At 41.1% G+C, this 13,199-nt stretch overlaps 1 protein-coding gene across 1 annotated transcript; it reads left to right on the forward strand.

The window, feature by feature from the left end:
* Positions 1–3,686: 3,686 nt before the first annotated feature.
* Positions 3,687–4,316, forward strand: LOC122095508 (endogenous retrovirus group K member 6 Pro protein-like). The gene has a single exon (XM_042665839.1). It carries the CDS (start codon positions 3,687–3,689, stop codon positions 4,314–4,316), a length of 630 nt encoding a protein of 209 aa, XP_042521773.1.
* Positions 4,317–13,199: the final 8,883 nt, after the last annotated feature.

Consider the following 13,199-nt stretch of genomic DNA (forward strand, 5'->3'; position numbering starts at 1 on the left):
AGTCAGGAACACAGGGTTACCCAAAAAGATCTTTCTAAGATATAAGATGTTAGGCAGAAAAAACTAGATGTATAATTAACGATTTTCATCTCTTAAGAGACTGCAAAGCTCAGAAGACATTTTGCTATTACTGGCATGGTTAAGATGACTTGAATGTTTTGGATCTTAAACTAAGTGAAATTCATTTAAAATGTTACAGTTGTTCCAAAAAACGATGATAGCTTATACTTTTCTGCTCCAACGAGATGAAACCTCTGATAAGGTTGGAGGGTATATCGATTTTAGGGTAGAAGGGTTAATGTTAAAAAGCCAAGGAAAATTCCTAAAACAGCACTGCCTATCACATATCATTTATTTATACTTATGGTATATAAGTATATAAACATACAAATATGAATTGAGTGACAAATATGTGATTTACAAAATTCAATGACAACTAAATCCAGAAAAAACTTCTCTATATTTATATAAACTGGTATATCTAGTGAGGATGTAAACTTTTTTAGAATATATATTTTAACACTTATGTCAAAATATTTATTTTAACTGTTTATTTTTAATCAGTTGTGGGGCTTGAAATCTGGGCCTGGACATTGTCCCTCAGCTCTTTAGCTCAAGACTAGTGCTGTAGCCCTTGAGCCACTGTCAGTTTTTTGGTGGCTCATTGGAGATAAGAGAGTCGTCGACTTTCCTGCCTAGGCTGACTTTGAGCCATGATTCTAAGCTCTCAGCCTCCTTAGTAGCTAGGGTTACAATAATGAGCTACTGGCTCCTAGATACATAATCATTTTTACATATTTATAAAGTATTGGGTGGTAATCCCATTTATTTATATATTGTGTAATGATAAGCTCCATCATATCCATTAATTTCTGCATGTAACATTTCTTTTTAGTGAGAATGCACTAAAATGTATCTTCTGGGTGTGATGACATATCTATTCTTAACTATAATAACTTTGTTTCTTGTGGTATACAAGTGCTGTTTGCTAGAAAATACAGCCACTACCTTCGATAAGAGCTGTTAAGCCTTGGAGCCTATTGATACCCTGATTGATAACATTGCTTGGCACCTTCTGAAGATTCCCCACCTATGACCTTTTGCAAAATATACTTTGCAGTTTTGGTGCCTAGCAACCCTATTGACCTGCTGATGCTAATTACCCTGTTCAGCGTGGTATATATACTGCTGTGTAAAAAATATAAAGTTTGAGGCCTTGATCAGAACCCTGTCTTGGTCTCCTTTCTCATGTCTGGTTTGTCTCTCATTCAGGTCAGTTCCTCTTTGAGCCCTTGTTGCCCGACCCAGTGGGCCGGGGCAGGTGGTGCCCAACATGGGGCTCGAAGCATGGATCCTGGTCTGAACGTCGTCCGATTGACCAGCCTCTCTCTTCTTCTTGGATGGCCACCCAGCCCGTGAGGGAAGATCTGCATCCTGATCACTGTAGAAACGCCCGACTGTGATACAGATCTGTAAGGTAAGGGAGGTGATGCAATCATGGGACAAACACTTAGTAAGCATGAACTTTTTGTTCAAGGCCTAAAAGCCTCACTCAAGGCACGAGGAACACGGGTTAAGAAAAAAGATTCAACTCAATTTTTTATGCTGATGGAGGATATTTGCCCTTGGTTTCCTCAGGAAGGCAATATAGACAAAGGTAGGGTCATGTTGGAGACTGTCATAAGGATTATTATGAAACTTTTGGCCCCAAAAAGATTCCTGTTCAGGCTTTTTCATATTAGAACCTCATAAATGAGATCCTCCAAGTTTGCTACCAACACAAAGATGTGTCTAGAGTGGTTAAGGAAGGTGAAGAATTTTTAAAAATTAAATTTACAGGGAGTCAGGCCTCCCTTGCCCCAAAACCCTTCTCCTATCCCCCCTCAGTCGCGTCTCATTGTCCCTCGGTTTCCAAACCAATGCCTGACGCTAACAGTGACTCACAATTACAAAAACCAAAAGCTATATACACGGTTCTTTCTAACCTCAGATCCCAAAGGCCCAATGATGCTGTCCTTCCCCCGGAGGACTAGGCCACTTTAGAAGAGGAGGCTGCTAGATACCACGCCTCAGACTGGCCCCCTCTAAAGCCCTTGGGCATGCAACCTTCTCCCTATAAAACGGCCCCTCCCTTCTGTGCCCCTGCCTTGGCCTCTTCAACAGATCTTGAGGAGGTCACCAGACAAGCCACAGTTAAGCTTTCCCGGGAAGCCCAGTCCTTAAGGGCCCTACTTCAGGCCAAGAAAGAAAAAGCCCAACTATTACAACTATATAAACTGGACCTAGAAATTAGGAACACAAATTTACAAAAATTAATGACAAAAAAGAAAAAGATCCTTCATGCTTTTCCAGTCACTCGGTCTCAAATTAGAGCCATTTTGGAAAATCTAAAAGGAGAATCTGATGATCAAGAGACTGAGGCAGATGACAGAGAGGAAGAGCGGGAGGGAGGGCCCAAGTGTGATGACTCAAATGGGGAAGAGAAAGGAGGAGAGCATCTGGTTATTAGAGCTCAAAAATACCATCACCTTAAATTTAGACATATTAAAGAATTAAAAAATGCTGTTTCCTTGTACAGCCCTACCGCTCCTTTTACCATTTCTCTTTTGGAATCATTGAGCGAGGACTGGCTTACAGTAAGTGACTGGGCCATGCTAACCAAGGCTACTTTAACACGAGGAGATTTTCTTTTATGGAAGGCTGATTATGGTGAAGGGTGCCAGGATATAGCTCGCTGTAACACATCTGCTGGTTGTCACTCTAAGTCCTAGAACATAGAAAAATTGATGGGCAATAAGCCATTTGATACTAATGAAAAACAGGCTAAATTTCCCCCAGGATTGCTTGTTCAGATTCAACACACTGCCCTTAGGGCCTGGAAAAACCTCCCTTCTCAAGGGTCCGCTGTTACCTCCTTGGCCAAAGTTCTACAGGGACCCCATGAATCTTACAGCGAGTTCATTGGACACCTTACAGAGGCTGCTGAGTGCCTTATGGGAAAGGAAGAAACTGATAATGAGCTTATTTAACATCTTGCTTTTGAAAATGCCAATTCTGCTTGCCAAACGGCTTTACGTCCCCACCGCCATGGCAAAACCATTACTGACTTTATCAGACTTTGCTCTAATGTTGACCCCGCCTCGCGCAACATCAGCCTGGCCATAGGCGCTGCCCTTAAGGATTTTACTCAGAGCCAAAAACCTAAAACCTGCTTTAATTGTAAACAGCCTGGCCATTTTTCAAAGGACTGTACGACCCCCAAGGCTGAAAAACCACCCCCTCTGTCTTTATGCCCAATGTGCAAACGGGTCATACATTGGGTCTCTGAATGTCGCTCCAAAACCAATATCCAGGGCAATCCCCTACCATCCAAACAGGGAAACTTTGTCCGGGGTCTGCCCCAGGGCCGCAAAATCAAAGCAGGACAGAACCCTGGAGCTGTCAGGTTCGTCCCCCAAGTGACCCCTCAAGCACCATCAGCGCCCTCATATGGGCAACCACAGGAAGTGCAGGATTGGACCTCTGTGCCTCCTCCCACACAATATTGACCCCCGAGTTAGGAAATCAGATTCTTTCCACAGGAGTGTTTGGCCCAGAGCCCCCAAACACCTTTGGTCTCATTCTGGGGTGTGGTAGTGCTGTTTTTCAGGGCCTTAGTATTTCCCCTGGGGTTATTGACAAGGACTATGAGGGAGAGATTAAGTTACTGGCTGCTGCTTCTCAGGGGCCAGTCAAAAGTTTTTCCTGGACAAAGAATTGCTCAATTAATATTGCTTCCCCTTGATAAGACAAACCCTAGCCTTACACAAAAGAGAGGATCCAGAGGCTTTAGGTCTTCGGATGCTTACTGGGTACAGGAGATTACTCAGGACCGGCCTCTCTTCAAGCTAAAATTAGATGGGGAAAAATTTGAAGGTCTTATGGATATGGGTGCTGATGCTACAATTATTTCTAAAAGAGACTGGTCCCCATCCTGGCCCCTTACCCCTTCCATGACTCACCTTAAAGGCATTGGACAAACCTCTAACCCATTACAGAGCTCCAAAATTTTAACCTGGGAAGGTGGAGCAAAAAATAAGGGCACAGTCCAGCTGTACGTGGTTGAGACCCTCCCGGTTAACTTGTGGGGATGTGATATTTTATCCCAAATGAAGCTTATAATGTATAGTCCAAATGAATTGGTTACTCAACAGATGCTTAACCAGGGCTTTCGCCCTGGACAAGGCTTAGGAAAACATTCTCAAGGCCCTAAAGAACCCATTCAGGTGGAGGTAAAAATCATTCCTTTCCGTATGGGCTATAAAAATTTATCCTAGGGCTGTTGACATGCCTGTACTCCATGCAGACAAAATATCCTGGAAAAGGACTGAGCCTGTATGGGTTGATCAATGGCCTTTGTCCTCTGAAAAACTGGCTACGGCTACTAGAGGTACAGGTACTACAGCTACAGTACAGGAACAGCTTGCTGCAGGCCACATTGAACCCACCACATCTCCATGGAACACTCCCATTTTTGTAATTAAAAAGAAATCAGGAAAATGGAGATTACTTCAGGATCTTAGAGAAGTAAATAAGGCCATGGTGTCCATAGGAGCCCTTCAACCCTGACTTCCCACACCCATGGCTATTCCCACGGGGTACCATAAGATTGTTATTGATTTAAAGGATTGCTGTTTTACTATTCCTTTACATCCTGAGGACCGTGAATATTTTGTATTTAGTTTACCAGTAACTAATTTTAAAGTCCCTATGCCATGATTTCTGTGGAAGGTTTTTACCCCAAGGCATGGCAAATAGTCCCACATTATGCCAAAAGTTTGTAGCCCAGGTGGTGGATCCATTTAGGCAACAGGGGCCCTCCATATATTTAATTCACTATATGGATGATTTACTTTTAGTGGGCCCTGACCCTGATGAGCTTCTTTACTGCTCCCAAAGACTTTCTAAAGCCCTTACTGACGCTGGCCTTCAAATTGCTCCAGATAAGATCCAGCTGGCTCCTCCCTATACATTTCTGGGCTTTGAGCTTTTTTATAAAAGGATTTTTTCACAAAAAATTCAACTTAGAACAGCCCATTTACAAACTTTAAATGATTTTCGGATGCTTCTCGGAGACATTAACTGGCTCCGGCCATACCTTAAACTAACTACTGGTGAACTTAAACCTCTATTTGATATCCTTAAAGGGGACCCAAATCCGGCCTCCAGCCGATCATTAAACCCCCAAGCCCTAGAAGCGTTGAGATTGGTAGAAACAGCCATTACAAATCAACAAATTACTTTTATTTCCTATAATAAACCCCTTCAGTACATTATATGTGCCACCAGCTTTACACCCACTGGAGTTTTTTGGCAAGAGGGACCTTTGTTTTGGGTACATTTGCCTGCCTCTCTTCCTAAGGTCCTTACACCATATACCTTCTGGGTAACAGAATTAATCAAAATGGGAAGAGAACATAGTAAAAAAAATGTTTGGCAAAGATCCTGATAAAATAATACTGCCTTATTCTCCCACTCAAATTCAGTGGTTGATACAAAATGATGATGATTGGGCTGTGTCTTCCATTTCCCTTCAAGGAACCCTTGATAATCATAACCCTGCTAACAAACTTCTCCAGTTTTTAAGATATCAGTCCTTTGTTTTCCCCACACAAACTTCCCCTCAACCCTTATCTCATGCTTTCCTGGCTTTTACTGATGGGTCCTCCAATGGTATAGCAGCTTTTACCATTGATTCTCAGACTGTTTCCCTTCAGTCCCCTTACCGTTTGGCACAATCGGTTGAGCTTTTTGCAGTTTTACAAGTGTTTATTCAACTATCTACTGTTCCTTTTAACCTGTATACTGATAGTTACTATATTGCTCATTCCATCCCCTTACTAGAAACAGTTCCTTATATTAAACCAACCACTAATGCCACCCCACTGTTTTCTTTGATTCAACACTATATTTTAGCCAGACTTTGCCCCTTTTTTATTGGACACATTTGTGCTCATTCAGGCCTCCCTGGACTTTTAACAAAAGGCAATAATGTAATGGATCAAGCAACTCAGCTTGTTTTTCTGGTGGAACATGATCCTGTATCTCAGGCAAAAGAGGCTCACTCTTTACAGCACCTTAATGCTCAAACACTGCGCCTTCTTTATAATATTTCCAGAGAACAGGCGAGGCAAATTGTAAAACAATATCATAATTGTGTCACCTTTTTGCATATTCCCCATTTAGGTGTTAACCCTAGGGGTTTGGTGCCCAATGAAATTTGGCAAATGGATGTTACACATATTCCACCTTTTGGCAGTCTTAAATATCTTGATGTTACCATTGATACATCTAGTGGCTTTATTTTTGCCAGCCTTCACACCGGGGAAGCCCTTAAAAATGTTATTGCCCACGTACTTGCCTGTTAACTGTTATGGTAAAACCCAACGTTATTAAGACCAATAATGGCCCTGGATATACTGGAAATAACTTTCAACAATTTTGCCACCAGTTACAAATTAAACATATTACTGGGATCCCTTATAACCCTCAAGGTCAGGACATTGTTGAACCGGCTCACCAAACTTTAAAAAATTAAAAACGGGGAACCTTTACCCTATAAAAAGAGCTCCAGAAAACATCCTTCATCATGCCTTGTTTGTTATTAATTTCCTAAGCTTGGACATTAACAGAAAATCTGCAGCTGATCGGCTCTGGCATCCACAAACAAGTCAAAATTATGCTACTGTTTGTTTTTTGGAAAGATCCCCTAACCCATCAATGGAAAGGTCCTGATCCCGTACTAATTTGGGGACGCGGGTCTGCCTATATATTTGACAATAAAGAGGGGGCAGCTCGATGGCTTCCAGAAAGCCTTGTTAAACCAGTTGATATCAAGACTAACTAACCCTCCATCTTCCAGGGGAAAAGAGAACCCTGAGAATCCACCCTTGGTTGTTTCACATGCTGTTGCCACTGAAAAATTTGATGATCCTCCACCTGCTGATGCTGGTTCCAGATGCCATTATTGAAGCTGACTCCGGTCATTGGGAATTTCAAGTTTTTGCAATAGAGTTTGACCTCCCATAACTGTTGAATAAGACCTGCTTTAAAAATAGCCAAGTAGAATTATACTTGGATGCCTGAAAACCCACTGTTCAATATATTTGGGGAACTTGTGGCAGCTGGGACAGAGTTACGTCACAAATCATAAATATATTTGCTGGAAGCATCTGGCCAGTCAAGCAGGCAATTGTATTGCCCTTATTGGTCCTTCCCACATGAACATTCCGGGTCCCTCAGCTCTAATTTGGAGTTGTTGCATCCTACGGGCAAAAAATGTTTTACAGGTGGCTGTAACCCGGTCAAGTATACAATTACTGACCCATTGAATCCCAAGTGGATATCAGGATTAACAGCAGGAATATGGGTGGATGGCCGAGGGCGAGACCCTTATGGGTTCATACAAATTAAAAGGTTTGGATACCCAAACCTACTGCCTCCCCCGCTGAAGTTCTTATTCAACAGGTTGTTAATTCCTTCCAAGTTTTTTCCTCTATTGTTGCCCAATTGGATCCGGTGCATTCTTGGACCTTCTCCTTAATACTAGACATCCTTAAGAGGTCCTTTTTGCTGCTAAATACAACACACCCGGAATTTTCACAAGGCTCCTGGCTGTGTATGGGTCCCACCCATGAGATACCTTTAGATGCGGCTGAGTATTTAGCCCCCCCAATGCTAAATTGTTAGAAGTTATCACCTCTTGCCATGCCTCCCCATATATGTATTCTCCCCAGGTTCTGCTGGAGGTTCTACCAGAAAATTCCACATGCATTAACTATATTACCTTTAATCAAACCAAATATTTTTTAGATTGCTGAAGATTTTTTAACACTTCTGGCCTACAGAAGGAAAAGACATATTGTCCCCCCCAAAAAAACCTCCTTTTTATGCCACGATGGCTTATATCTCTTTTTTAGAGGAAATTGGACTAAAGCCTGTATAATTGTTTTTTTGTTCCCCCCATATTGATATTCTTCCCAGGTCAGAACCCGTTCCCATTTATTTGACTGAGTTTGCACGCAGGAAAATAATGCCCTCATTTATTCCCTTTATCATAGGCCGGGAGTCACCGCTGGCATGGCTGCAGGTGCTGCTGGCATTGCCACTTCCATTTCACTTCATAACTCCTTACAAAACCAATTGGTTAATGACATTCAAGCAGTAACTCGAATTGTCTTGACCATTCAAGAACAGCTAAACTCCTTGCACAAGTTGTGCTTCAAAATAGGTGAGGCCTCGACCTTCTTACTGCCAGGCAGGATGGTCTCTGTGTTTTCTTACAAGAGGAATGTTGCTTTTATGTTATCCAGAGTGGCATGGTTCGCGATCAAGTTAGACAACTTCAAGAAAACTTAGAAAAAAGAAGATGGCAAGGTGACTCATCCACCCGATGGTGGGGGACTGACAGCATACTCCCCTATGTTCTTCCTCTGCTTGGACCCCTTAGTGCAATCCTGCTAATTGTTATTGTGGGATCATGTATTTTTTACAGGATAATTCATTTTGTAAGACAGTAAATTGACTCCCTGACATCCAAACCCCTGCAAATTCATTACCACAGGCTAGATTTGGCCGATCAGGAACGGGGTGACTGACTTTCGTGGAGCCACTGCCTCTTGCTATACAGGCAAGTCAAACGGCAGAGCTTAGGCCTCTTGGCAGCCAAAACCCGAATCGGCTAGACACACATGCCATGGGCACCTATGGAAGGGTGGAACCTAGTGGTATCCGCCGACGAGGGCGACCAAAAACTCGCCTTTCGGGCTCATAGAAGCAAACACATCTTCATAGAACTTGGATCCATCTGTAATCCTCTCCCCTCAAAAAGGATCGTTAAAACGTTCTAGGGGGATGGGTCTCTACTTCCTTCCACTGGTAAAGGCCCTTATACTACCAGACCTCTGCAAGACTCGGTTCAAGACCTTGTCACCCATTCCCTGTAAATAATTGGCCCATTTAATTAAATAAAAAGGGAGGAGATGCCGGGAACCAAGTGCTGTTTGCTAGAAAATACAGCTACTACCTTCGATAAGAGCTGTTAAGCCTTGGAGCCTATTGATACCCTGTTTGACAACATTGCTTGGAGCCACCACTTTGCATAAGAACTGCCACCACTTTGCATAAGAGTCATTAAGCCTTACAACTTTGATAACATTGCTTGGCGCCTTCTGAAGATTCCCCACCTATGACCTTTTGCAAGACATACTTTGCAGTTTTGGTACCTAGCAACCCTATTGACCTGCTGATCCTAATTACCCTGTTCAGCGTGCTATATATATACTGCTGTGTATAAAAAATAAAGTTTGAGACCTTGATCAGAACCCAGTCTTGGTCTCCTTCCTTGTGTCTGGTTTGTCTCTCATTCAGGTCAGTTCCTCTTCCTGCCCTTGTTGACCGACCCCGCGGGCTGGGGCAGTAATTTACACATCAGCCTTCAGAAACACACCAACTCTCCTCGTGCCTCCATTTCTGCATTTTTAAAATGAAGATAACATTCTTCCAACCCTAGATGATGAGATAGGTAACACCATCAGATGACACAGCACACATATTTGCATTATTGTGATTTATCCAACAATTGTTGAATAGCTTGTATAAAAATCTATGAAAAAATTATCTTACAGCTTTTATAAAAATCTCAACCACTAACAATAAAAATATTTTAAAAATCTCAACCATAATTTTATTGGCTTAACACCTTGCTTGAAAGTGTATCCCAAATACCAACAGAATTTACCGTAATTTTTCAAGTTGATAAATCAACTCAATACTCCTTTTCTCTTAAGAAATAAATCCTCTTTATGAGCTCCTCACATTCTGACACATAGCTATGAAGTGCAATTTCATGAGCCCATTATCTCTCATTTTCTGCTCATTGAAATCTGCTTGACAAAATTGTTCTGTTACAAAGCTGGTTGCAAAGACTTTTCTGTGATTTCCCCAAATGATGGTAGTCATTTGTGTAAGTGACTTCGTAAACATTTTAAGGCAATTGAAGAAGGAAATTGTTGCAGAAAGTTACACAGGAAATATTTTGAAAATTGTATTATAATCTTTCTTCCTTTTTATTGTCTCTTTTTCTCAGGAGAAGGGATTGAACTCAGGGCCTCAAACTTGCTGGATAATTTCTCTTGATCCATACACCTAGCACTTTGTTTAGCTTTAGATTGATTTTCAGATAGTTTCTTATTAACTGCCTAGTCTGGTCTCAAACCATGACCCTCCTACTTCTGCCTCTCTTATCACCATGTGGCACCAGTGTGTTTTAAATATTGAAGTACCAGTATTATACTTTTACCATACCAACTGCAAACCTCCTATACCTTCCAGAGTCTAGCTCATAAGTAGTTAGAATTATTGACATGTACCACTATATCAAGCTGAATTTTCTTAAAAAGAAATCTTCAGTAGCTCTGCTAACAAAGAACTATTCACTCACTTCTCTTTAGTCTCCAATTCTCTACCTCTGTAACTTCTTTCTCATTTTTCTCCTCACTGAAGCAGGCAAGTTTGTGATAACTTCAGATTTGTTAATGTTTTCAAAATATTTCTTGTTAATCTAAATTATTCATTCCTCATGTTCTATATCATAGTGATCTTTCTATACCAAAAATATTCGTCTCAGCTAGGAGAGGTGACTGATGCCTGGAATCATAGGTACTCTGGAGGCTGAGATGTAAAGATTTTGGTTGGAAGCCAGATAAATATTTTCTATCTAAAAGGAAACTGGGTGCCTCCTAGAAACATAAAAAAATCATTTCATATTTGTTATAATAACAGCTTACAAATTTAAAGTTATTCACTTGATAAGCTTAATAGAAACAAGGAATCAAACATGAATTTCTCTCAGGAAATACAAGTCATTCATTACAACCCTTACTTGATTTGTGAAAGAGATGAAATCTCATTCAGAAAACATAACTAGGTTCCATTGTTACATTCTCATTTCTGTCTTTATCAAAGATGCTTCAGAGGAAACAGACCTAAACAGATATGAGTCCAGCATTTAATGATCTCTCCATGGTTAGAAAGACAATCTTCACAAATTTTCACGCACCTGAACAACTCATACTGTTGATTCGTTCTGAGCCTGGATGAGTTTTCCCATTTGTCCTTCTGTGGCACTGCTTCTGTGTCAGGTGTGTGTCTTTCATTTTATTCGGCCGAAATGGACTCTTATTTCTGATTGCAAACATTCTGAGAAGCTTTTGCCAGGCCACAAGAAGTACAGATAAAATTTTCATCCCATATTCTCCTCTCACAGTTCTCCTGTCCTGAAAAGCTTTTTACTGAACAAAATGGAGCAATGATTGCACAGTGATATAAACCTGAGCAAACATTATCACACTAGTCATAACACCAGAAAGGAACAAGTAGAGGAATCATTATCTGAGTGTCACCAGTATCAAATGACCTATTGCTCCACATGTTTAATTGGGACAACTAATAGATTTTTTGTTAGCTGCCAGTGGCTCACACCAGCAATCCTAGATACTCCGGAGACTGAGGTCTGAAGATTGTGGTTTATAATGAGCCCAAGATAGAAAATTCACGAGATTCTTACCTCCAATTAAATAACATAAAGCTGGAAGTGGTACTGTGGCTCAAGTGGTAGAGTGCTAACCTTTAGCAAAGCAGCTCAGGGACAGCACTCAGGCCCCAAAACCAGCACACGCACAAAGATAGATGCTTCTAGTTCCTAGCCATGTTCTTTTTTATAATGCTTCTTTTGGTGAAGATTTTGTAAGTCAAATAATCTTGGTGCAAAGTAATAGCTATGCTGTCTTGGACTTGTAGTCCTCAGCTTCATCTTCCTTGCCTGTACAATGAAGAAACTTCTTTGCCAAACTGGTGCAGTGGGAGAATCCCACCATAATATTCAATGTACATGTGTGAAAATGTGACCACGTAAATGGAGGGGGGGGGTTGGGTGAGATAGAGAAGAATGATCAAATTGATGACATCGATCAAGATGTATTCACAAACCGACATATTAAATTAAAACTTCTTTGTACACTACTTATGTATCATTTTGTACGTAGAAAAAAATGAAACCAGTTCTTCAGTGCAATCCACACATCTTAGGTATAGATTTCTCAAAGCTGTTTCTTTTAAAGAATACAGGACAGAGAAGAGTGGGACAAATCATTTCCAGAATAAAACTGATCAACTCTACCCCAACATTAACATCAATAGTGATGTTGACCACACACCCTTGATTTCATGCACTGAGAACACATTTCCTCCCATCCCCCAATCCTGGGTTTAAATTCAGGGATAAGATTCTGTCCCCTCCACCCACTCATAGCTAATGCTCTAACATTTGAGACACAGATCCAATTCTGGCTCTTTTTGTTTAATTGGAGATGATTCCAATGGATTTTCCTGCCCAGACTGACTTTAAATCATAATCCTCAGATCTCAGGCTCGGAATATAGGTGTCAGCCATCAGTATCCAGCTTGAGAACTCACTTTTCCACTGTCATTCTCCTTCCCGAAACTACAATCTTGGGAGAAAAGATTCAGAGAGCCCCCAATTGAAGAACATTCTATAGAATGCCCTGTCCCATACTCCTAAAAAGGGAGAAATGCTATCTCTCTCCCTTTGATGAAACAATAGATGTTAGATTATTATATGATAATAATAGTAGATATTATTATAATGCTCTTAATATCTATTCCCATCCCCATTGATACCAGGCTTGGTTGTAGAACTTACTTGACAAATGACATGTGAGAAGTGATGGCATGTGTCTTTTCTAAGCTTTAGCACTGTGGTTTTCACTCTTTGCATCCCCTGGGAACCTCCAGCAGTCAGTCTGGATCCCAGAATGGACACCATGCTGAGTGGAAGTTGATCTGGAATAGGCTTTGTAGCATGAGAGAGAGTAATCAAAATTGTAAGGTATTGCATCCTTGGGGTTGGTTTCCCACAGTAAAATTAAGCTCACATTGAGGTCCCAGCTCTAGGTAGTCTAGGTCTCTTTCTCCCTATTTCCTCCCACTTCCTTCTCATTCTTCCTGAATATTTCCTCTTTCTCCTCAGGAGACACCAATTCTTGAGTCTCCTTATCCTAGAAACTGGTTTCAGGGTTAAACATTGTGGCTTTCTGTTTTACATTTTCTCTTAAGTATTTCTTCACTTTTGTCTTTCTGGA

Source organism: Dipodomys spectabilis, unplaced genomic scaffold (assembly GCF_019054845.1).
Source record: "Dipodomys spectabilis isolate Male_0828 unplaced genomic scaffold, ASM1905484v1 ptg000355l, whole genome shotgun sequence".
Lineage (NCBI taxonomy): Eukaryota > Metazoa > Chordata > Mammalia > Rodentia > Heteromyidae > Dipodomys > Dipodomys spectabilis.

Excerpts from the sequence above, each read along its gene's own strand:
- LOC122095508 (XM_042665839.1), top strand. The coding sequence starts at position 3,687 with ATGAGGGAGAGATTAAGTTACTGGCTGCTGCTTCTCAGGGGCCAGTCA.